Source organism: Lates calcarifer, linkage group LG6 (assembly GCF_001640805.2).
Source record: "Lates calcarifer isolate ASB-BC8 linkage group LG6, TLL_Latcal_v3, whole genome shotgun sequence".
NCBI lineage: Eukaryota > Metazoa > Chordata > Actinopteri > Centropomidae > Lates > Lates calcarifer.
In genome coordinates this window covers 3,719,743-3,746,134 of record NC_066838.1, presented here as the reverse complement: position 1 = coordinate 3,746,134, position 26,392 = coordinate 3,719,743, and the positions used below count along the sequence as shown (strand labels likewise).

Here is a 26,392-nt window from a genome sequence, read left to right as displayed (position 1 = left end):
GCAGCAATTAATAAGCAGCTTCTCCAAGGTATGAGGAGGACTAAAAGCTAGATATTCTAATGGAGCAGTGGGTGATTGCATTTATTATACACAATGTTTCAGATCTAAGCAACACCAACCTAAGCCAGAGGAAACCGATCCATGTGTCATTGTTAGCTGTTGTGAGAATAAGAGGTGAGAGGGGAAAAACAACATATAAGGACGAACCTACTATTCAAACAAAAAACAAAACATGGGCCAACATTTGAGCAGATGAATGGGAGATTTCTTTGATATACAGCAGAAGCTGGGATTAATGATGAACAGTGAAAAGACAGAGAGAACTGGAGGATAGAAGAGAGAAAAATCCACACATGCAGTGTTCACCTCATAAAGGCAGCTAAATGTGCAACATTATGCACATAGACACACACTCACTCTTTGAAATGCATGTTCTGTCTGTTGCCGACTTGGGAACGCACAGAATATATGCACTATCTGTGGCTCTGCCTGACACACAAACAGATATTTACAACTAATCTGCTTGCTCCCTCTGATTAGTCTAAAAACAAACACGGCAGTCACACACCTGTTGCCAAGCAACAGCAATGCTTGCTTGATCAGTCGACTGAAATGTGGAGGGAGACAGAGAGGAAAACAGCTAGGGGGCGACTGGTGAGAGGAACGGAGAGGAGAGGCTCTTAAACTGCAGAGCGGGCCCAGACACGTCAATCATCATACTGCACACATACAAACACACACACACACACACACACAGACTGGGCCAAGCCAGACATCAGAAGGCATCAGTGTAGAATGTGTGGATGTTGGCTTAAAGCACATCCTAACAAAGGCTGAACACACTTACTGAACTGTCTTTCTGTTAGTCTCACACACAGGCACACACACACATTGTTAAACGCAGTGCCATACACTATATGTTTTAGCATTTTCACATTAAAAACCATAATTAATTTTGATTATGTTATGTTATTATATTATGTCCTTAAACAGAAGAGAGCACTGCTGATACAGGACTGTGTGACTAAATATAACCACAAGAGCAACAATCCTCTAACCAACAGCAGTTTGCCTGTACTGATATAATCTATATGTGAATAGGACAGGGAAAGATTATGATTTTAGTTACAGGTTACGATAAGGCAAATTTACCATGGCAACCACCATACCATTATTGGCAGCTGCACTACATAAAGCTGCACTTCATCTGCACTGGCAAACTGACCCTTCACTGAACTCAAGCTTTCCATTTTTACAGTGTCAGTGTGCAATAATAAAGGAACCAGATTCAACATTGAAAATCAACACTTTAATATCACACAGATATAAAGAAAAGCAGCTTTTCTTCTTCTGTCTAATGGCCTGAAAATAGTTTACATACAAGATAAGACAATAATAAGGAATGTTATTCTTAAAAGTAAAAAACAAATGTGCATATTAACACAGACAAAGTCTCTCTGAAATCAGAGAATCTAATATGTTTAACAATCTTAAACTGGCACTTATAGGTGACCTATTGGTGTTGTTCAGTCACAGGCCCATGGCACAGTAAACAGTACGCCCTAACACTGTGCCTTCATATTCACATTCACGCAAACATACTATTCCTGACAGCTTGACAGGACCAGTGGGAGGATGTAAACACTGTAGGCACTCAGAGTGTGGGTGTTCTGCTGGATCATTGGCCTAATGCACATGCCATGAAAACGTGACGTGTTTGGTTATAATCAAGCTGAGAACTTCTTCCATATATCAACAGGCTCCTCTCTTTGATGTGGCACAGATCTTTCCAACAGTGTTAAACATACCAGAAAAGATTTAAAAGTGTCTTAAATCTAATAGTGTCCTTAGCAGTGTTGTTCCTCATCTAATGAATGCAGTGTTGCATGCCCAGAAAACCAGCCTAACGTCTCCATTAACCCAAAATGAAACCAGCGAGCTGAGCTAAAAAATAATCATGACACCAAAACACCAGGAGTAGTGTGGAGGAGCATTTCTACACCACAGATGTACAGATGACATAAATCATGGATAAAAGTAAAGCTGTTTGCTGACTTTGTAAAATACAACTGCCTTTTATCAAACCAGAAACTTAAAGGAGTCACCTGTTAATGTGTCACTTAAGTGAGGTATCAGAGGCACCACGAATGCAGAGAGCAACATTAATCCTACTGCCTAGGTAAGGATACGGTTTACACAGGTTGCATTTAAATTTATTTGGAGGAACTACATGTTAGTTCTCATTCATTCAGTGAATATTCACAGCATAGCCACACCACCGACTGTGGAAGGATGATAATATCAGAGTGTTACAATAACAATGTTAAATTTTCAGTAGGTATAATGTTTACTATGTGCAGCACCTTAGCATAGCATGTTAGCATTAGCTAATTGGCACTAATCATATGATGGAAATGCCATTCATTTGTATGTCATAAACCTAATTACAGGACAAATTACAGTAATGGACAAGGATCACAAAATATATATATATAATACATATATATATATATATATAATATATATATATATATATATATATATATGTATGTATCACATTCTCTGTTTGAGTTGTTACATCCAGGCTGTAACCATGACATGCTGGGTTTAAATTCATGGGACACTTTTTTGCATGTCACAATCTGCATTGCTTTAGGTTTATTATTTTAATGAAGCAACAAGGTTTAAAGGCTACTGACTTGCACGTTATTCTGTGGCTCTAATCAGCTCTCTGCACCCCCATCAGCTTCACACCAAATCTCATTTAAATTCTTTATCCCTTAGGGGCAGATGCAACTACAGGAGTTTCACAAGATTCAGCTGCAGGCAAACTGTCTTAGATGTGACTGTACACAGAGATCTAGATAACGATTTCCCAAAAGTTTTGTGCAAAATCCCGAATCGTTGGCAGGGATGGTAACTGTAACTCTAAGTATTACAGGGATACAGTGCTATCTAACCATGTACTGTATAAGCTATACATCAAATCCAGTATCCAATTAAATTAAGTTTCTCACCTATTTACACCAATAGTCTTTGGTGGCCAATAACTCTCAACCAGCATACAGTAATAATGGTACCACACATGCAGAGGTTTTCACACATAAACACATACAACACAATGGTTATGTAGGTGGTCATTTGTCACATTGTCAAAGGGTTTTAGAGAATAACATGGAAATGTTGCTTAGCAAAATAGCACAATACACACAAAGTCAACTGTACTGGTTCCACACATTTAAAAAAAAGAGTTTGTAAAATCCTGCGGTGCTAAAGCAAGACAATAATAATACTACAGGGCCTTTCTGTAGCAATAAACAACTGGGTGACATAAGATTAAAATGCACGGCCACAGCTATAATCTCTCATAGATTAACACTGGTGTCTCAGTTTAATGAATTCCGTAAGATTTACTGGTGGTGGAGATTATTAACTACACCAAATCTCTTCCTTCTGTAATAACTTAACACTGAAAATAGGGTGACTGACACAAATAACTGCAAATAAACTATATGAGGTATCTCTCATTTGCATAGATTTTTCACTGTTCACACTACAGCAGCTGAGAGAAACACTTCTCTGCTGATGTATCTCTTCTGCTGCATTCAAGAAACATGAAAACATGAGCGTTTGAGCTGTTAATGTTAAGCTTTTCTCTAAAGGGAGTTTTTCTCTAATGAGTGTGACAGCATCCACTTAGGGAAGTGTTTTGACTGCAGGGCTCTACAGCAGAACTCTTCTGCTACACTAGTTCCTGGACTGAAAGCATGTCCCATGTCGATGCTTATTACAACGCACCACAAAGACACTGTTCTCTTTGGCAAATATAAATATTGAATTGTATCTGACCTGAAATACTACTACATAAAACATCAAAGAAGTTGCTGTTACAAAGTTCCTAAATTATGACAGTTAGCTAACACTTGCAGTTTACGCAACAGCAGATAAATACACTGTAGTCTTTCACCTTTTTACCCTTGTGTTTTTGATAAAAAGACACCACAAACCAAACTATGTCTATACAGAATACCACTCTTACTACTGAACACAGTTTCAGTATGTGGAGAAATCTAAAGCTATGCTTTCAATAACACCCCCAAAAATGCTTGAAGAATCAAACTGATCTGCAACACACGCAGCTGCTGTGTTCTCCTCTTTCCCTTGTGTATGACATACAGTACATGGAACAAAAATGCACATCATAGAAATGTTTCCTCACTCTGTCTCTATTACCTTGAAAGGTCATATTGATCTCTCAGTTTATCAAGTCAGCACTCAGCAGCAAGCAGACTGCAATGTAAACACAGGAAACTGCACGGAAGAAGGATTTCAACAAGTGTGTCTCACTTTTATTCTCCCTCTGTTCTTTCTCTGCCCTCAGTCTTGTGTCAGTGTAATAATTTAAATCTCTCTGGACTATTTGGCTATAGATATGCAGTAAATCTTTTCCTCTGTAATGGAATGAGATCTGATCTCTCTCTTCTCTCCTTCCTTCTACGCCTGTCTCTCCCTTGCTTTCTCACGACACTCCCTCTTCCTGTGCCAACATACACAACCTCAGACAGCCTGCACACGCCTGGGGAATGAGCATTAAGTCCAGTATGTTTATTCAGCAGAGGTAGACTGCGTGACGACCGGCTCTTCCACACGAGCTATGTTTGACATTCTGCTAAGGCACACGAAGAAGCACACACGAATGCAGAGATATCGCAGTAGACTGGTGCAATACATAAACGCCCACATACAACCTATTGACCATTTACATAATCAGAATCTTGGGACTGCTTCAGTACAATATTTACTGAACCTGAGCCCAAGTTAAGCACCAGCTTCATGACTTGTGTGAGCAGCTATTGATCTCAGTGCCACTCAGCTTTAATCACAAGCGAACAGCTTCCACTCAAGGGACACTTTAGCCACTTCACCATCACTGAAAAGCTTGTACGGGCCTCTCCCAAAATGAACAACTAATTAGTTAACTTTGCTACTTCAGAGAAATGAGTTTGTTGCTGCTGCTGTTGTTTCACAGTCTTATAAATATATTAAAGCAGCTGCATACGCAACTTCACCAGTTATGAAGTTAAGTAATAAGCCTAGATTAAGTTTTTCACAGTAACTGATGGGTTGAACACACACTTTGTACTCCGCACTGATAAATTTTGAATATCAGGGCAGAAATCAAATGACTGCTCACCATGCACTGCAGTCAAGTAAACCTGTCAAACAAAACCCGTATACATCTAATGTGTATTTGGATACATTTCATATGGCAGCACTAGAGTATACAGTACATCTGGGATTACACACACCAACAATCTGCCAGTCATCCAAGGAAAGCCAGTAATTTGGGCAGCCTTATCTGGCTTTCAAAACCAAACACGCCAGTATGCATACAGTGCACAAGGAAAAGCCTTTTCCTCCATTCTTCTCTAAAATGACAGAAGCAGACAAAAGCAGCTTCTCATTCCTGGCCAGCAACTGTCAGTCATTTTATCAGTTGTCTTTGCATTAGCAAGCTAATTAACATTAGCTCTGTGAGTTTTTAAAAACTGCGACTCCAGCTGACTTTATAATGAAAATGAGAAACCTGCAAAAGGGCAATCAAATACACGCTTGGTGGCTCCATGCATTCAGTGCCAAGTAATGATGCACAAAACCAGGCAAAAAGCTAACACCCTTATCAGTTGGTGATCTATAAGAAAGAGATATGGAAATAAAGAATGCATGGGTAGCTAACTGGTCTTAGTATTATAATACCATAATAAAAAAAACTTAAATATAAGTAAGCATCATTCTTACTTCCACGTGCACACTGCCTCAGCATGAGCAGAAATCCAAAGCTTGAAAGACCTGCTGTGCCTTGGTACAGTTACTAAGCTGTGAGTGGACACTGGTAAATGGAGGAGAGATTTAACAAATGGTCAATTGCTGTGTTTATCTACTTTAATTCAGTCAATCTGAAAACGCTGTTGGACAACCACTATAGAGGTCAGTGGATTTAGGTTCAGAGTTCAAATTCTGAAAGTGACAAAGTGTGTACTGCTACAGCTACAGCTGCTGAGGAGAGCGCTGCTCAACTTTCTATTCTTGACAATGTTGCACTGACAGATTTGCTGTGAAAAGCAGAGTTACTCACATGCATTGTACTTTCTTACCTTTCTCCACAGTGGTGACACCCATAGATGGCTGACCCAGGCTGGCCTTCGTCTCCCACTTGCCCTCATCTGGGTGGTACATCTCCACAGAGGCCAGTGGTGTCTGCTGCTGATTCATGCCCCCAAGCACCATGATCTGGCCCCCCAGCGCCACAGCTGAGGCCCCCGCCCTCGCAGTGGGCAGCGGTGGCAGCTGGCTCCATGTCTGGCTCTCTACATCCAGGACCTCAACGCTGTCCAGGGGCATGCCAGTCTCGCTGCAGCCCCCCAGCACGTAGACCAGACCTTCGTGGTAGACGGGAGTGCAGTAGACGCGGCGCTGCGACATGGGGGGGAACTGCTCCCAGTAGAGGGACTTGACAGGACTCACCGCCATCTCCTGCACGGGCATGTCTCCAGGACCGAGAGGAGGGGACGCACCATCACACACACTGTGCCAGGGAGGAGGAGAAGGAGCGGGGTGGGGGGGTGGGGGGCGGTGGAGTGAGGGGGTACACCAAGGTGGAACAAAACTGAGCGAGAGCAGATGAAACAAGCAGAGGCACAAGCTTGTTTCTGTCTGTCTGGATGACCGCCTGAACCCCTGTATACACAGAGGGAAAGATACAGGAGAAAGTGAAAGATGGATAGAGGGAGTATGTGGGGATGGAGAGGATATGGATGCTAGCAGGTGAAAGAGGAGACAGAAAAAGGAAAAAACAGAGAGAGGGAATGAGGAGAGCGTCCAACTCACTCCTAACCCAGATGTCACGACTCCCTCTCTATTCAAATGTTTTATTCATCTGGCTGTTGGTGTTTTGAGCTGTGAAGCCATCTGCCTGTAAATCCCCCCTATTCCTTTCTGTCCTTCTCCTCTTCACTGCATCCTCCCAACAGGATATTTTGGTTAAAGTTTTGGCACGAGCATATTCCTGGGAAAAAAAAGATGCTTGCCGAGGGTGTCCTGAAGCTGAATACTTAATCCCAAAAAAACCTCAAAGTCAAGAGCGAAGGAACTGAAAAAGAGAGCGGGGAGAGGGCACTGGATCAAAGACCAAGTGAGAGAGAGAAAGAGAGTCACAGAGCACTGACCTTCACCAGTGCCCTGATGATCCAAGAGAAAGCCTTTACGGCAGAGAATTTTATACCTTCAAACAAAAGGCAATTATTGAGAGCTACCAGCCCCCCTCAGCTGCAGCTCTGCAGTTCTATTTGCACCCTGGTGATAGAGTCTACAGTGAAAAAAAGTCCATTAATAAATGAACCAAATTCTTTAAAGGAAAACTCTACGGGAGTGTAATGACTGTAAGACTTCCATGCATTTTAAGAAAGATTTTCTTCCCTTAATTAAACAAGAACTCCAAATCCTGGAGCGTCGTTCTATGACTTGCTGTCAGGCACAGTGTCTTCTCAACTATGTGCTTCGCAGCTTCCTGGTAGCTTTGGAGAAGATGAGGCTCCCTCGGCGAGGCCCAACCTGTAAGAAAAGACAACACAGGATTAGAAGTGGAATCGGAGTATAAATTAAGAGGTAGAATGAAATTCAAGGGAAAAAAGAACATCCTGTTCATATGCTCAACAAATGTACGCCAGACTCCTTTCAGTGGTTATATACTGACTAACAAGTCAGTCATTTAGACCAAAAACAGCACTGCGGTAAAACAACGGAAGGTGCCATGTTGTTGTGGGCCGTGTTGCTTCAGGTACTGCCAACACAAAGAAATAGTCCAGGAGGTTCAGTTTGAGGATCTGTGATTTTGAAGGCTTACCAGATGCCACTTTACAATTCTCTGAAAATCTCTAAATCACAGTAGTATGGCTGACTAATCGTTCATCGAAGCGAATCAAGAGCCATGACGTAAAGGTGAATATTACTGTTACGGCTGTATGTTTTGTGGTGCTCTGTTTGTCTGTTTTTCTCTCCTGTCTTATTGGTAGCTTCACCTTTGGTACCTGATGAGCTATCAGTGAGCTGCACCTGGCATCAATGAAGTGCTTAACAGCTCCTTTGCCAGCATCACAAGGCAGAGGCTTCTAGAGTGGGACTGCTGAACATGCTGCCTCTCAAGCTTGTTTCTTTGTTCTGTTTTTGACTTTGTCTTTTGTAGTCTTGATTTAGTCTCGGCTGTTTTGATATGTTTTTATGTTAATAAAAACATTTTATGTTAATAAAAACATATCAAAACAACCAATAAAAACATATCACCCAACACAACTGGGGCATAACAATTATGAACATAATTTCACTCACTTAAGTTCAAAGATCTGTCACTGACTATGAAACTCATTCACTTCCAAGACAAAAGATTACAGTGCTGTTGAAATTCACTTCAGTGCATAGAAAAGTAACACTGTGATAATTGGGCACTGATTCTGGCTGTCCTCAGCTCAGTAGTATGTTCAGTCTGTTGCTATTACAAGCTGTTATGTTCAGTTCAGTTCAGTACAAAACGATTACTGTTCATGAGTGGGCTACAGGATTCTCTATAATTCTCCATAATTGCAAATTATCCCCAAATAGAATCTGATCAATAATTACTCAATAAAGCTTTAAATTAGTAAATGTAACATCCTCCTCTTGATTTCCTGATTTTCTATTACTTATTGCTTCTACAATTTTCCTACATGGGTGATTCAAGACTGAGAAAACTGGGTCAGAACAAGTAATCCTGTCAGGTCTCAACATAACAGCATCGCATTCAGATTAACAAAGCATGTTATAATCAGCATCATATTCATACTGTTGACAGCAATGAGATGTCTGCTGCCCTCTGTGTGTCTCTGTGTGTGCATGTGCGTGCGTGGTGCGTGTGTGTGTGTGTGTGTGTGTGTGTGTGTGTGTGTGTGTGTGGTGGAGACACAGCAGGAGGCGAGCACACTGTGACCTGAGGTTTGACAGGTAAATGACATTTAGCAGGTGGGAGTAGAAAAAGAAAGTTAGAAAAGCAACACAGTCTCTCTCTCTGGTCCCAGTTTTTCCTCTGCTGTCCTCACACTCACACACTGTACAGCACTGTATATTCATAATTAATGATGCCTTCTTCCTGGTCCTAATTAGTGTCCTGAGCCCTGTGGACACACTGACCTTTTACAAGCAGAGAAGTTACTGTGTGTCCATATCTACAATACGTGTATGCATGGATGTTAAATGAGCCTTTGAACATCTTTGCATTTATGTGCATATAAGTGTGTCTACAGCAGTGAAAAGAAAGGACTGAAAAAAAAGCTTAGGATCATCACACAAACTGACAGGGGTAGGTCACCTTAAAAAAATATTATTATTCCAAGGTATTGTTGCAAGAACTATATTCAGAATGCTAAAATAAAATACTGAAAAAACATGAGAAGTTTGTTTTGTTGTGGCCTGTAGTTGTTACCCTCTTCTTACACTGCTTACATATTACTGTGGTTTGTTGTAGTTCTGACCTTTAATATCCAAACCACTTCCTCACAACCACAGTTGCTCTGTTTTTTGAAACTTGATATGGAACAGCCCTAATATTTGATGAGGGGAAGTGAAGATGATGTGACTGCATCACTGGACTGTGCTACTTTATAATCCAGGTGTTGGGTTGGATTCACTCCTTTTTCGAAAACACCCTGTGATCATGGTTTATCATGGCTTTATGATTTTGCATTACAAATCTATGAAGAACATATTATACTGCTATTGTAGGTACAGACTAAATTCATAAGCGGTCATAGAAAAAGAGTCTTTCTCCACAGGGTTTGAATTGTGAATTCTAATGCCATTATCTGAAACTATCAAGTGAAGTCACTTGAGTCAGTGTATATTGGTTGAAGTATTAATATTTTTGATTATTCTAACTGTTTCCTAATACAACTACTGACACTGCTTTGTTTCCTGATTTTTCCACAACAGGGCGTGAGGTAGCGTAATGTTCTTCTTTTTACTTGACTAACATCTTTGTGAATGAAACTTGCGACATAAGACGACTTGAGATACAAAGCATCTACTGATGTCTCTAATTAAACCAACTCAAATTAAAGCTGAGGCTCTGCACTTAAATGCAGTGTCCCTTTGTTTAATTCCACAGTAAATGTGCTGAAGCACAGCGCCTGAAGAACGTCTGGGCTGTTGACGACAAAATGATCAATCAGTTCTTCTGAATGCCTAGCTAAACATGAACATGTGGTATTCATCAAGTTGAAACAAGAAATTTCTGACAAGTTTGTTAAGTTTTTGTGTGTAGTGACAGTAGCTTATTTCTGTTCCACTCACACACTGCTAAGCTGCTAGGACACACAACATTTCCCTCTGAGCTTGCCCCGTGTGAGTGCGTGGTAAGAACAGTAAGCTGGTGGCCAAGAGCAAACGAAAATACAGGCAAATCAGAGATGTGAGACTGTGATTGTGGATGACCAAACCAGAATAATCCCCATATGATGAGTCCCCATCTGTGTGGTGAACAAGAAAGAACGAAGGTATTATATGTCCTGAACACAAGGCAGTTGAGCCACAAATCTCACTGCGACCATATCTGGCAGCATCGTGTGTTCCCTGTATTTGGCATTCTTAGACATTATTTGTTATTTGTGTACAGTCATAATATAGCTGTGCACAAAAAAAGCTCAGCATCTACCAACCAGGAAACCGTTTGAAACGGTGTATATAACATATACATATATAATAATAATAATCTATTTTCTCAAAATGTACCATATCACTGTGAAGTCTCAGAAAAAAACAGAAACACATTGTATTCTTGTATTCTCGATTCAAAATCTGTTCTCTTGATTTACTTATTTATTAATTAGCTCTCTCAAATTAATAACTATAATCACTATATCCTGACAAACGATTACTTATTTTGGTAAATATGTGTGTGTAGATCAACAAGACTAAGAGGATGTAAAAAATATCATAACTAACTCAGTTTTTAGTTTTTCTTCTATTATTTGTTAGTGTTCTGTGATTCTGGGATGCAAGCCCAAGCCTACTGTTTTGTTGTAATATAGGAATTCTGCCATAAACATGCTTTTAAACCATGAGGAAATACATGCGGCAGGGTGGTTCATTTGATGTGAAGTGTGCGGGTTAAGTCTTGCTGCTAAATTTAACATCTGAAGCTTATCATAACCGCGCACCTACATCCCCCACACCTACGAGAGCAAAGACGACATCCGTCCTTCCTGTAGGTCTCTACAGCTTCCAGTGAGTTTACCAAACAGATTAGTAGACATGGCAAACTCCAAATTATGCAGATGTATTGGATTTAATTCATTACCAGAAAATCGTCTCTCTCCTTTCTCACTCAGTCATCCCAATGCTGTGCTTGATGATGCCAAAAGTAGGTGACTTAAAGGCCAAGATATTAAGAATTAGTAAATTGCCTGTGCTGAAAGTACTGTAGGTATTTTATTTAAGGATCTAATTCAGCAATTTCATTATATAATACCAGTAACCTAAAGACTACAAATGTGCTACCACTGCTCAGCTGCTAGAGATTATTATATGTTCTGGTTATCAGCCGTGGATTGTGCCATGTTTGAGCATGCATGGCAGATGTGACTGTGACCATGACTCCCTGGGGTGCTCTGTCTCTGCAAGCAATACATGCTGACGGCCTATACAGCGAGCCAAAAACTCAATAACAGCTAAATGCTGGGAAACATGGAGTACATTTACAGCTGTATGTCTCCTTTGGGATCCTATAGTTCAGTTTTACCAAGAAAATGTGTATCTGTTCAAATCTATCTGTGGACCAGCTTTACAAAAGACCAACTTCATGCATGATTTTCTCCAGTGTATAACTTCACTGGCAGTGATGTACATTTAGCATAGTCTGTGCCATGACACTCCTGAGCTGTAACCACCACAACACTGAATTCAGATTTATGAGCAGCACCCTTACAGATAATGGACACTTGAGAAAATTGTAAATTATCAAGAAGGCCTATAGAGTCACAAGGACCATGCTAACATGGGAATACAATAATGGATTGTGGCAGAGAGGTTAATGGATGTATGTAGTTACAATCTAAACCCTGTGGGGCCCTCATCCACCAACAGTGACAGTTAAATATGAGTAAATTAGTCGGAGATACCAAGCAGCCCCTTCATTTGGATGATCAAGCAAATCAGTCTAACCACTGATTGGGTACAGTAACGAGGGTATTTTGCTGTGTGTGTGAAATGAGGGTTTAGATGGGCTAATGGATAGACTGATCAGACGAAGATACAGGAATATTCACTTTACAGCAGCTCTAATCAATATTACATGAAAATGCGAAAACAATATGATAACGTCAAAAGGGTCAGTGGTTGTGTTGAATCTACAGAGAATTATCACGTGAATCTGCGGCACCCCTCAGCTTTCTGGCAAATTTAATCTTGTTGTTTAGCTGTCCAGCTGCAATTTTACTGTATCAGTTCACTCTAATAGCATAGTTTTCATTCACTCTAGGCAACTGATTTCCACGCTTGTGTACACCACCTGCTCATCAATAAACAGACACAATTTCCGATGTGCTAGATAATATAGTGGAGCAATTTGCAGCTGAGCCAGATTTTCCCACAGGAGTTGGTAGGAACCAAATACAGAGCTACAAACATGGATTATCATTTGTGGATCACCAGTATCCACAAATGATAATGTTTTTTCCATAATTGCTAGATGTGTGCATCAACTTTACATGTTCACTTTATATGTAGCCAAGCTTATCTTGTAGTAGTCAGCACAGAACCAAAATAGGACATTTACTGTTATCCTGGGAATTGTCTGCTGTAATATACAGCATAGCTGTAAGGGAGGGACATCACAGAAGTTGACCCAAGGGTCTCTACTAAAATAGGAAATATAGTCATCAGCTGGGAGTCCTCCCATGAGAAAGTAACATTGGTTGCATACTGCCAAAAACCTCTGGGGGATATTTTCGGTGTAAGCCCATGATAGTCATTAAGCTGATGCTGCTGCTGATGGTAAGAACAGCTGGAGCTGCTCATTTATAAAGGCATAAATAAGTCACATATTGGCAATTACTCAAGATTAAAATAGTGTACAAAGTCCCTGGGATACTGCCATGTTGGTCAACATATTGTATCAATACTCACCAGAATCCTCCATGTGTAGACTGCTATAGACACAACTAACATTTTAGCACTCTCTACAATAATGTACAGCAGAGAGTGATTACTTTCTGTAAAATAAGTGTAGGCAATCTATGAAGTAATTGTGCCTAAATGTCTCATTTTGTAACCAGTTCCCTGTAGCGAATGTTAGTTTGGAATATCACTTGGTGCTCAGTAATGCTTTAAAAGAGTTTACAAGCTTCTGTTAGTGGGTAGGTATTTCATCAAGATGATAACCACAGACACACTTTAGCTTGTAGTACTGGCAACAGTACAACAGAGCTGCAACCACTGAATCATGCATAAATCACATCTGATTGCAGTTCAGCCTCTAGCCAGCAATGATAAGTTAATTTGAGTGAGGATGTCTGGGCTATAAAGATTTTGTCATGTCACATAGCTACAGCTCTGCCTTATCAAGCTCACTGAGGTCTACAGCAGAAATGAGAAAATTGTTTCTGTGAATTTTTCTAGACTTCTTTGAGGGTGACGTTACCAAGGTCTGGCGGTAACAGATAAGCTTTACAGCCATATATCTTGATGCAGCAACATTCAATTCAATTCAATTCAATTTTATTTATATAGCACCAAATCACAACAAAGGCACTTTTCATACAGAGCAAGTCTAGACCATACTCTTTAAAATAGGTATTTTCAGAGAAAGACCCAACAAATCCCACCATGAGCAGCACTAGGTGACAGTGGCAAGGAAAAACTTCCTTTAAGAGGCAGAAACCTTGAGCAGAACCGGACTCAGGGTGGGCACAAGTATTGTGTATTATAATAGAGTTTTCTATTAACAGTGGAACAAATCTGGCCATCTACATAAACTAAGAGCTCCCTGTAATAATCCTGCTTATAAAACAAGACAATTTATTTTGATTATCCAGAGGATACAAGGCTTAGAACTTTGCTTAAAAAAAGTCATCCACTGTATACTGTAACTTGAGTCAGTGTGGAACGGCTCATACAAAAGCACAGAGAGTCAGTAAGTCAGATCCAACTGCATCAAAAGATTTCAATAATTAATGAAGGTACCTGCTGTGAGCTCTGCATAAAATCACACTGTGCATCAAAAACTGGAGACTGCAGATGCAATACACCTCTACCTGCTGCTGATGACTACAAGTCTTTAACTCAAAAATAGTCCACCTACCACATCAACAGGATATAGCCATAACTGGTAACAAAGTTTGGGGTTTACCGCCCCAGTTTGCAGGGGCACCAAAAGAGGATGCTCACTAATAAAATCCCTTCAGAAGCACTTTGTAAACATACAAATATTAATCTCTGATTTACACCAGCCACCAGTGTGTCATAGGAGTAATATAAAATTTAACAAAAAACAAACAACAGCAAAAAAGAAAGAGAAGCAAAGCGACTCTTTCCATCCTCATTCAGAACAATCACCTACTGGCTGCAGTTAATAATAATAAATAAATAATAAACTCAAGGTGGACACACTAAGCACAGATGCAGACATGCCCACCCCACTGTAGGAAAACTCATGCTTTAGTTTAGCGCGCTTTGCAACTGAACCCACAAGAACAAAACCATCTCTTTTTTCTGTCCCCAGTGCCTCTTATAATGAAAACAATCACGACATGGCTGTTTCCAAACTCCAGTGAATATTCTCTTAAATCTGTTCTACTGCTACTGACAGCATGTATTTGCTTTCATTGCATATTCTCATGGTGAGAGAGAGATTTGTCTTGCTAATGTATAAACATTAAAGAAAAAAAATCTGACAGAATGTATGAGTTGATGTGATCACACTCAAGTGAATTTCCCTCAGCAGAATCAGTGGCAGCACCAATAAAAATCTCAGCAGCTCATACTTATGTTCGTGTAAAAAAAAAAAGTGCCTTTATTGTCTGTAAGCATAATAATAGATGCACTTGCATTTAAACTGAAAATAATGGAGGATGAAGTTGTGGAGGAGGTGATTGAGATGATGAGGAGAACTGGAGATGACAAAGAGGTCTGAAGGAAAAAAATGACAATGAGATAATGACTGATAACTGCTTAAAATCAGAATGCTTGGGAACAATGCTCCCAGTGGTTCAACTGGTATCTTTACTCTGCTCATGTCTTCAAATTTTATTTCCTCACATAAAAATAGGAATCAAGGTGAATCTTTAATTACTGCCCGGTGAATGATGTGAATTTCAATAACAGACTAACTTGATTCAGAAATAAGACCATGAATACTATACTACTGTTTTAAGTGACAAATGCAGCACATACATGTAGGTCCTCTGGCTGACAATCAGCACAGAATGTCACAATTAATTTCCAAATCTCATCTCAAATTTATCGGAGCTTTTCAGTTGGTATTTCAGCTTGAGGGAGTGGGGTGGCTTGCCTGTTAAAGTCAATAATGAAAACAAATGTACAAGGTTTGTTTATTAAAGATATGCAAATCAGTCTCATTGCACCTGCATCTTTTGTTTGAGATACAGTAAGGAGTACTGGAGCATGGCACAATAAAATAAAATCCCTCTACCTTGAGTCAGCAAAGTTTGCAGTTTAGAAATTGTGTTTTTTCAGCAGTGGTCCCCAAATTGTGCCTGGGGTGCCTTCAGGATGGGCCAAGAGTACCACAAGATTTATCATATCATCGTTCATTCATTGTACTTTTTAAATAATGCTTCAACACACTGAAAGTTTTTTCAAAAATCAAATCAGAAGTAAAAAAAGAAATATCAAAATGACCATATTAAAAACACAACACTCCTCCCAGCTGGTGAGTTCTTAAGGAGCCCAGCAGCCAGAAAGGATAGGTAATACCAGCGTATTAGGTCCAATGCTGTGCTTGTGTAGTGGAAAACTTCTCAGATACACACACACACACACACACACAAACTATGTATTATTTGTTTACACTGACAGGTTTATGTTCATTTTGGGTGTCAACAGCCTGCTGCTGTATATTTTACTTTGTCACAGTCAGAAAGTGAAGTGCATCTGATGAAAATAAAAACTGTCCTCAAATCACTGCACTTTAATTAATATAATGAGCCCTTTGCCAAGGCCTGACGCCATCCCCTCTTGTTCTAAGTAGAAACTCACATGTCCAGCTCCTTTTAAGAAACGGTTATTTTCAACATGGCCTGCTTTGTACAACATAATTAACATGAGGGATTCATGGGTGATGAAAATAAATAACAGAAGAAATCCAGCTGCTTGTACACATCACTGGTGTCTCCCACTGTTATTTCTTGCTTTGCTGTTGGCTAGACGCTCTGAGCCTCAGTGAAAGCTTCACATGCTTCTCTGGTTTTGTGAGACATTGTGCTTGAGAGTTTTGTTGTTTGGTCTTTGATTCGTGGTTAAGATTTGTAGTGCCAAGAAAGTTGGACTATTAGGGTCCCCTTAACTCAGAGGGATAAAGTTCTCACTAGTGATAAACTCTTGTGGCTCTTTCATTCATGATCTTACAGGGCTTCATGATCTTACAGGGCTCTAAAGTCAGAAAGTAAATACTCTGGAAGAGGACAGAACCTTAGAGGTTAGGGAAGGAGGTTTTAGCTATTTAAAGAAGTGCTCATGAGCTTTTCTGTAACTACATATAACATAGGAGAGCAGGCTTTCAGTCGACAGTTTTGACTAATTTTCAAAAGGTAAAAACAAAAACAAACATACAAACAAAGAAAAACTGGGCTGTAACAAGTCCTAAGTTCAACTTATGACAGTTTCTGACAAGCTAAGTTTATTGATCATGCACTCTTACTTATTCCTATGTAAATCACTTTGAGTTGCCAATTGTATGTGAAGAGCGGCCATAGAACTTGTTTAGGCCAGAAAATGCTCATTAATGGGGTCAAGAATTCTAGGTTTGGAGTTGGTGATCTGCTGGTATCCTTTCCACACAGAAACAGAATCCCTGGCTGAGAACTGATGGTGTAGTTTCTCAGAGTGCATCTCTCACCTGCGTGCCAAATATATATTTGGCCTCTCTGAACCTTTCCCTGTCTCCACTCTTGAATGCCTCCTCCTTCTCCTGCGGTATTCATCTGAACTTAGCTGTGAACCAGGCTTTGTCAGTGTTGTAACTCACCCTGGTCCATGATGGAATACAGCTGTCCTCACAGAATCTGACTTATTATGTCACAGCATCTGTGCTCTGATCCAGGTTATAATAAACCAGGATAACTTACCAAAAAAATTAACCAAGTGGCTGCTGGCAGACAAGCCTGCAGTTTGTCTACTCTGCAAGTGGACCCTCTGTGCAGTGCACCTTCATTAATGGGGTTTAAAATGTTGCATATCACATGCATTGGATGGTTGCAACGATGATGTTCTGTGGGAGGGGCCAGTCCAACAAGAAGATGGGACTTACAGTAGTGAGCGATGAGTGATGACCCAGACACCTGTGAGGAACCATAGGCTATATAACAGACTGTTGCTGTCATCTAATGTGTTCATTTTTATTAGACTACAGACTGTCATTGTACATTTGCTATTAAATGCACTTTTAATGAACTTCTAAGTTAATGCAGCTTGTGCTAGTACTTGTAACAATTTGAAATATGAAGTACAGCATTTTTTCAGTTGATCAGGTTTTACTGAGTTACGTAATATTTTGAATTGTTGACCAGCTGTATTTTGACAGTGTTCTACCTGTATAATCACACTGTATATCTGCCATATTTTATCCAGTGTTTCTTATCTTAAAAAAGTATTTTTCCAGAAACCAGTGTTTCAGTAGGGGGTGGGGGGTCTTATAATCAGGGTCATCTTATATTCCATATTGCACATGAAGAGTTATTGATAAACAAGACTTACTACTCATAGACCCTTAAGAAGCAAGTTGGCTCAACAGTTGACTCTTGCCAGCAGATCTCACCTCTAAACAGGATGTGTGCCAAAACCTATTGAGACATCCTCTGCAATAAAAAGGTCAAAGATGTTTACGTTTCACCTCCCACAACCCAGAGCAAGGGAGTCTCTCCACGCAGAGACTGTGAAGTGCATTGAGACAGGCGCGTAATCACAGCAGCTACTCTGCCTGCTTCAGCCTCTGCTATGAATACTTAAAAGCATTTTTAATTTCCTCTCGGCTATTTCATCATGAAGGCTGTTTTCTAATGCACTGAACAATTAGTTGAAAGCCAAGTCCACCCCGAACCCAAAATAGTTCAAGACAGCCTTTCGCTGTGCCTTCCCTCTCATTTTCCCTTCCTGCAGCTCTGCTGCTTGCTGCATCCCAGATTCAGCCTGAAAGTTTGATGCTGCTTGTCATTCATAATTTAAATCTGATGTGCATTGTGTTCTGGTTCCCCACTTCTACGTCCTCCTCCCCCAGTTCATTATTCTCCTGAGATTTCCTCCCCTTTCTGTTTCTCAGTCCTTTTACTGTCACCTTCCAGTTCCTGTTCAATGTATCATGATGACTGCCATGTACAGACCATGTGACCAGGGGGGCTAACTCACCACTGATAACTGATGTAATTTAATAAACCATTATAATGAAAGGTGTAGTTACAGCTCAAGAATAGTGTGACAACTGTCACTGGCATATCCTATCAACTGTAGCTGGCTGACGTTAGCGAATGAATGTTAGCATTTAACATTTGTTGGTTAAAGACTCAGTCCCAGGTTGACTCTGTATAAAAGAACCCTATAAAGTACCAGCTTTGTTCTTGAATTTCTATATTAGCTAGCTGTGTTTTTATAATGTGTTAATATACAGAATAATGTTTTTTTCTCAAGTTACCTGTGTGCTTCAACATGTGGATAAAGCTAATGGTTGTTCATCTGTGCATGGTTCTGGTTGGTAATTTGTAATTTGTACACTGTAAAACTGCAGTTCCCGGAAGCAGCTGAGTGAACTGTCAGTTGGTCATCAAATTGTTTTTTGAAACTTTAAAAGAGCTCTGCAACATTTGTGTGCAGGTAACTTTATTACTTGGTTAACTCTGGTAGTGATTTTGTTTGATTGAGTTATTTTCCTTCATTCAAAATACCAAAGGGTTTAAAGTTGTAGTGATGATTGTTGAAGCTACCCAACATTGTAGTAATTTTAAAAGTACAACAACAACTACATTTTACCATTTTCTTCTATTGGGCTGCCAAGTTCATGACTAATAAGTGACTGAGAGGAACTGCCAAAGATATGTATCTGGTCTTAGCTGGTAAAAAAAAAAAAAAAAAGCCTTAAGCAGGTTTGCATGCAAACACACATACTTACAAATTCACTCATATATAAGAATCAGTGGACAGTACTGCACAACAGTACTAATGAGATCTTATATTCTCAGTGCTGTTCAGCCCAAAATATTCGAGGCAGATCAGGGCCAGTGAGCATGGAGTAAATGGTGTGCTTCATTACAGGCTTGGATTCTAGTCTTTTCTATAAAAATCAAGCAGGCATTCAGTTTTTGTGTCCTTCCTGTTGTGCTAAAATTGGTCAGGAGGCTGAATAGAATCAGTCCTCCCAGGCTGCAAGATTTTTGATCAAAGAGATGTTTGACCAAGTGAGATGATGAGAGGGGGGAAAAATATCACTATGGCTCACACAGATCTTGTGTTGGTTACATAAACCTGACCATGTCTGAGCATTATCAGAGTGGCTGGCTTTTTTCGAGTTTGCTGCAAAAAGTGTGCAACTGTGTGTATGTGTGTGTGCGCACCTGTCATGGAAAATAGAAAATAGGGTGTTCATTAAATCATGTCTATCCAGAACCTCAGAGAAAGCCTCTGAGAAACAATGTATTTTCTGGTGATGAAGTAACTTGCATGCATGATAAGGTCTGTTAAAGCCTCATGCAAACCGTGTCAACAAGCTGCTAAATGTGTCCTGCCGCCACTGCCTCCATTGTTCCCAGTGTAATCACAACAACACACATGCTGCTGAGGCAGGCGGCAACAATAACGTGAACATATACGGGACTTTGCTGATTGATAAAGGAACTTTTTTCAACTTGCTGCTACAGCTCCATACATCACCGTGGCAACCACAGAAACAACATGTGATGTGGCAGACAATTTTATTTTTAAGTTCCCTGAATCAGATCCAGATCACTAACCACATTTCCCCAGAACCCCTGACTTATTTTGGAGGCCTGGCTCACTGGCTTTAACTGGAGAGTGATGGAAGACGATGCTTCCTGACTTTTTTTTTTTTTTTTTTTTTCTGCTGTGTGTCTGTATCAGAGACAGATATAGCAGGGCTCCTTTTCACAGCAAAAATGTCTGAATTTAACAAGTACTCAGATGTTCCAGGGTGGAAACTGACTTCTCTGGACTTTTACCACTTTGTGTTATAGGTACAGTCTTAGATGGTTATTTTAGATTTGCCATAGTAAAACTGGAATTTCAAGGTTCTTTTACAGAAGAACAAAAAATTCCATGATTGTTTTTAACTACAGTAATACCTAAACATACACACTTGGAATAGAGTCTTTCTCAACAGTGTTGCATTTAGCTCACTTCATACGTTAGGGACAGTAATTTTCTTACCAATTTAATACTGTTGTTTAGTTGATCTGTCTGTTTTTTAGCTGCCTTTAATGAACACAGTTCCCCATAAGCCCTAAATGTTTGCAGGCTAAACATCATGGCTTGACAGAAAATACAGGTCCCTGATAGAGTTGAGGGGTAGCAGACATTGACAGGATAATGTGGGACTGAATGCTGTTTAGGTTTTAAGAGAGCAGAGATTACAAGCTGAAAGTTGAGAAAAAGAGGTGACCATTGTTGAGTTTTATGGATATGGACAAAACCAAGTTCTGATTATGCTAGTGTAGTTTCTTCATCCATCCATTATCTATACCACTTATCTGTTAAGGGTCATAACAGATAAGGGTAATTTTGGTTTCTACAATAAATAACCTTAGTAATTGAATCGTCGTCCATTATCAACAACAGGTATCTTGATTTTACTGCCTTGTGACAAAAACAAATCCTGGATTCTGCAGTAGCTAAATCACATGAGTCACAAAATAAGTTCAATGATTAGAATTACCCACAAAGCTGAGACAATGCACCGTCATTGCAGGATGACAAGCCTGACAGTCATTTTCATCAAGGCTTGTCAGCAGGATTCTAATGTCTAATTCTGCCCAGCTGTGATCTACTCAGAACACAGAAATTTTCTTTTCATTGTTCAAGACGCAAAGGGATAATATTGATCGCGTACTCCTATGTTTAAACAGGTGGTACATTTGGGTGTGTAGCTGTCATCCTAGAACTGTGTGCTGCCATATACAGGAAGATGAATGCTGAGTCTTGTGCAGAGCCAGCTGTCACTGTAGTCTGAACCTGTGCAGCTGAATTCAGCTTCTCCTCTTGGGATCTTACATGGAAACTATGCAGACATGCAAACTGCATTAGCAGCCTCTAGAAAAGTTAGAGATTATTTCTTCTGAGGCCACACTGAAAACATTTATGTTGAGCTGTTAATACTCTCTGAAGTGTTAAATTGGATGCCAACATTATACGGTGAATCATCCCTGCAGTGTAACACCACCAGGAGGGTTTTATAGAAGGATGCAATTTTTAGGATTGTCATCCCTTCTATTTGCATTGCTCTACACAAACACAATCCATTCCAGTGTATTCCAATAGTGCACTAATACATTAATACCACTATTTTGATCTGGCTCAGACAGACTGGCAATAACAGCTTTGCTGAAGCGATATTATTGATGCCAAGTAGCACAGAATTGAGGTACCAAAATAGCCACTGAGGTACTCCAGCAACAGAGAGAGAAATAGCAATACAAGGCATAATGGGTTGGATAAAAGTTTCAGAGTGTAATTTCAATGTAAGACAAATATCTACAACAAATAAAATGTCTATGACAGAAAGGTGAAGCTAGTGTGTTAAGATCCAGTACCACTAATGGCTGCTAACTACACAGATTTTTTTTTTAAAACTTCAATTAAGAACCATAAAAAACTGACACTAATTTCACTGCTTAGACACTAAACAAAGATCAGAGTGGCAGCTGGTCAGCAGGGAGCACATGTGTAGTGTCCCACCAGCCATAAAGCTTAACTCTGGGTCAGCAAACATTTTAAAGAATATGAATTAGTCTTTACTTTTAAGCATTTTAAAATGAATTTTAAAAATGAATTTAACCACAAAATTAGTTGTTTTGTATTGTCCTTCCTAACAGGTGTCATCCCAGCCATGCTATACATACTAATTTAACACTCTCAACACTGTCCCTCTGATCCCACTTCATTTAATACGAATCAGTGAGTATAAAAAGGTCACAGAAAATAGCACCCTAAAAACTGATAAAGCAATGGGATTCATGAGTGAATCATGAGTCTGTCCCTGTTTGTATGAGCTGTGTTAACAATAACTGTAACTTACTGTCACACTAAACAGACTATGGGCCACTCTATTCTATTCTTTAAGAAAGAAAAAAATCTATTACATCTGTGTTATCAGTAGGTGTTACTTTGAGCTCCAATGTCATTTAGCATCTTCCTGTTTACATCATGTCATTGTACAGTAGCTTTGTTCTTTAACACAATGTTGGCCATTGCTAACACCACTATACGACAGATGAACAGAACAAAGGAGCCATCAACAGTAAGATGGCAGGGCAGGTTAAACTAGACTGATGCCACTTTCTGTATGAAGTCTTGCATATCTGTACTGCTGTAACTATCACAGTAGCTGTAAACCTTTAAGCATTGATCAGAATGTTGTTGGTGATTAACTTAACCAGCTAACAGCTTGAAGCTGCTGTTTGTAAATAAAAGTGATATCTTCTTTTTATTTTACATACATGCTCTTTTTTGTGGTGCAGTTCATTTTTGAGCTTGGCTGCATATATTGGTGATAAAAAGTAAAAATTGTTCATAACAATAAATGCGTATAAACATGGAAAAGCTGCACATGATGGCTATTTCACAAGCATAATTCATACAGCATATGAATTGTTTTGTTCTCATCATCTTTGAAAATTCATTTGGCATCTGGTTGCTGGCACTTTTCTGAAGAAGTTCAATATTCTTCTGTCACACACCAAGTAGTCAAATACTCAAATGCAGAAGTTTGTGGCTCAAATCCTGGCATATTAAACAATATTCAGTAGAGCTTTGGAAATTAATTTTTGATGGAGACATCATTTCCACAACGTGTAGAGATTTTGTTTGGAATTAAAATTTCTAATATCTCCAGAGTTTACAGTATTTATCAATCATTAAATGGCTACTAGGAATCTATCATTATTTACTCCAACTATAACATTCTAACAGTGAACATCTTGGCATGAGTGTCAGGAAAAAGGTTAGCAGTGTGTCCTCCTTACCAGCCAATGTGAGCAGAAGGGAACTTCAAATAAAAAAGCCCTGCCTTTGAAAATGTCCTGAGGTACAGTGATGTATATTGAGATGTGAATGGGTTCTGGCTCAGTCATCCCATCCTCCATAAAGCCTGAGTCACCATTAGACAGGAATTCAATACTGGAACCAGTGACTATAAACATGGGGTGGTGAATTTCTAAAGAGATCAGGGCAACCAGTGTGAAAAAATCATTCAGTGCAACGATTTACACAAAAGCTGAGAGAGACACAAATGCTTGCACACACGCACACACACACACACATGTACATAAACAGATGGTATAGAACCACATGCACACTTATAGCTGAGTCATACTGAGACCAAAAAAGTGTGGAGAGGATGTTCAAAGCAGAGACAGAAAGAGAAGACAAAGAGAGAGAGCTGTAATCGAAAGACTGAGAGCAAAGTGCAAAGTAGTTTCAATTTAAATAAAAGAGAAAGATGAAGGAAGATAAGGAAACTAGGGAATAGAAAGGCTACTAGAAGATGTGACAAAGTAAAAGAGAGTAAGTAAACAGGGAAGAAATGGAAAAACACAGGGATGATGAACGGGAGAAACAGTAGAGGGAGAGGACGGTCACAGTCAATGAGGCACGCAAACAGAGAAAAATCTGTTTGCATGGGAATTATACCAACGCACACTGTCGGCCAGCAGACTAAATGAAAGCGTCTCTCTCCGCCGCACATTTCCCATCAGTCCCACTAAGAGGAACAGCAGGCCCAGTCGGCGCAAATGCCCCTGAGGTTAACTGTCCAATCAGTTGCTCCACTACCGGTCTCCACGGAGACAGCCCAAGTGACATCATTGGGGGTGGTGAAGGCTGGTAGACTAACACAAACTGATAAGCAGTCACGTCACCAGTGCCATGACCCCAAGGGTACAAGACTGTTAGTATTATGTTGCTTGTTTCTCTTCAATCTGGACCCTTTAATCTTCTGAATGTAATCCTCTTTGCCCAGCCTTCACTTTCTTTTTCTCCCTCCTTCTAACAACTGATGGATAATAGCTGCTAGAGAGACTAGAAACTTTAAAATTGAAATGAAATTTGAATGAAATGAAAGTCTCACAAAGGAACATTAATGATACAAAGACCTCATTCATGTATTGTAACAACCACAGTTTGACTGTCAGATAGACTGACTGGATAAAACACACTGCATCATTTTTAAAAAGAAATTCAACACTTGAGAAAAGTCTGAATTTTACGTCAAATAAGAGCTGAAATGTTCAAATGCAACTCTGGGTTCTCAGGCTACAAGAAGTTATCATTGTCACTCACAGTATATCAATGACACAATTGTATCATTGGTATTTGTATTCTACATTTACATGACAATGCATTCTATGTGAGCTGGCTGACTGAACAACAGTATATTCAAAGTCAATTAAAAGCTTCAGTCAGATTAAATTAGGTGATAGCCACAGCTAACCTGAATGAAATGATATTTAATCAAGTCTGCAGTCAAAGGTGGTTGACAAGCTAATACTGTAGCATACCTTGCTAGCTTTGACTTGTCTACCACTGTGAGATATGTGACCAGTAACAGTTCCCCTAGTAGTTAAGAGGGTTACAAATAGGCAATAATTTGTGACAGAAATATCAGATGTATTACTTAAATCAATATTTCAGCTTCATGATCTGCGATTATAAGATTGTTTTATTTATTTACTCTAACATAATATAATAACTAGATATAGTTATTACTGAGTTTATTACTGAGTAGGGGATTTTGTAGTCAAGAAATGAAACAAGTGTGCCAGAACTCTGAGGTAGCAATTTGAATCTTTGGCATTTCTTTCTAGGAAACATTTTATTTTTTGTCAGGTAACATGTATACTGCCACTGATGTATGTCTCAATGAGATATCTGTCTGTGTTTAGTTAAAAAGTCTGAAATTTTCCTCAGGAGGTGGTAGATGTCTACAACAGAGCTAAAGGGAGAATGAATATTGGACACAGTACAAAACATAACATCTGTTATTGCTGGTTTAAATTATAAATATAAGTAAGTGTCTTCATCTTGTTGTGAGTATTTATAATCAGTCCTACTACTGAATGTTTAGAATCCAGAAAATTACACCTGTTGTACACCTCCACCTTCCCTCTATTTATAGCATTTGAAAACAGGGTGCCCCTAGCAGGCCAGTCATTAGCTGTACACACCCATCCACCCTCACTCCCTGACTCTACGACCTACACCCACGTCCACTCTCATTAACCCAGTCTCCTATCTGTGTAAGCTGTCAGTTTTCCTGTCAGGATGATGTTCCCAACACTGGAGTCATCCATCACCATCAGCTCTGAAAACACTCTAGCAGTGATGTCCCTCACTAACCTGCACTACCAGCATGACCTTTTCCTCACTAAAGATAACTCTGACACATGTTCTAATTAATACCCAGAGGTACCAGTCTGAGGAGTCCCGGCATCACGGTCCATCTCAGTCCAGTTGTGCTAATGTAGTATCATTGCTACTGGTCTACAACAGAGCTAATACCACAGTTTGTCTTTTATAGACATAAATTACTCACTTAAAAGACCTTCACTGAAAAACATTTATCTCACGTCATGGAGGGTTTAGTGAGTAAATGTCATTATTCACGGTGGAAAAAAAATCTGTTTGATTTTTTCTCTTTTGTTTTATTATGTTTAAATCCTACAAAATGTGCAAAATCTTTACAGCTGTGGTGCTTTAGAGTAAGGTCTAGAACAAAGTCACAAAGTTAACTGCTTTTGGCAAATATATCAGGTCATGTGTTATTCACGTATCAACATTCATTTTACCATCACACAAAACAAGAAACAATAATGACAACAAATCATCTGAGAGGTATGGGGGCATTTTGGATTTGATT

The 26,392-nt window shown here is 39.5% G+C and overlaps 1 protein-coding gene across 1 annotated transcript in view; it reads right to left on the bottom strand.

Moving 5' to 3' along the window:
- The window catches only part of LOC108884678 (kelch domain-containing protein 8B), a 158,153-nt gene that overhangs the window by 117,435 nt on the left and 14,326 nt on the right, over positions 1–26,392 (bottom strand). Inside the window, exon 2 of the mRNA XM_051071036.1 lies at positions 6,156–7,611. Coding sequence (XP_050926993.1) covers positions 6,156–6,546 — 391 coding nt within the window. The 5' untranslated portion in view covers positions 6,547–7,611. The remainder of the gene's footprint in view (positions 1–6,155; positions 7,612–26,392) is intronic.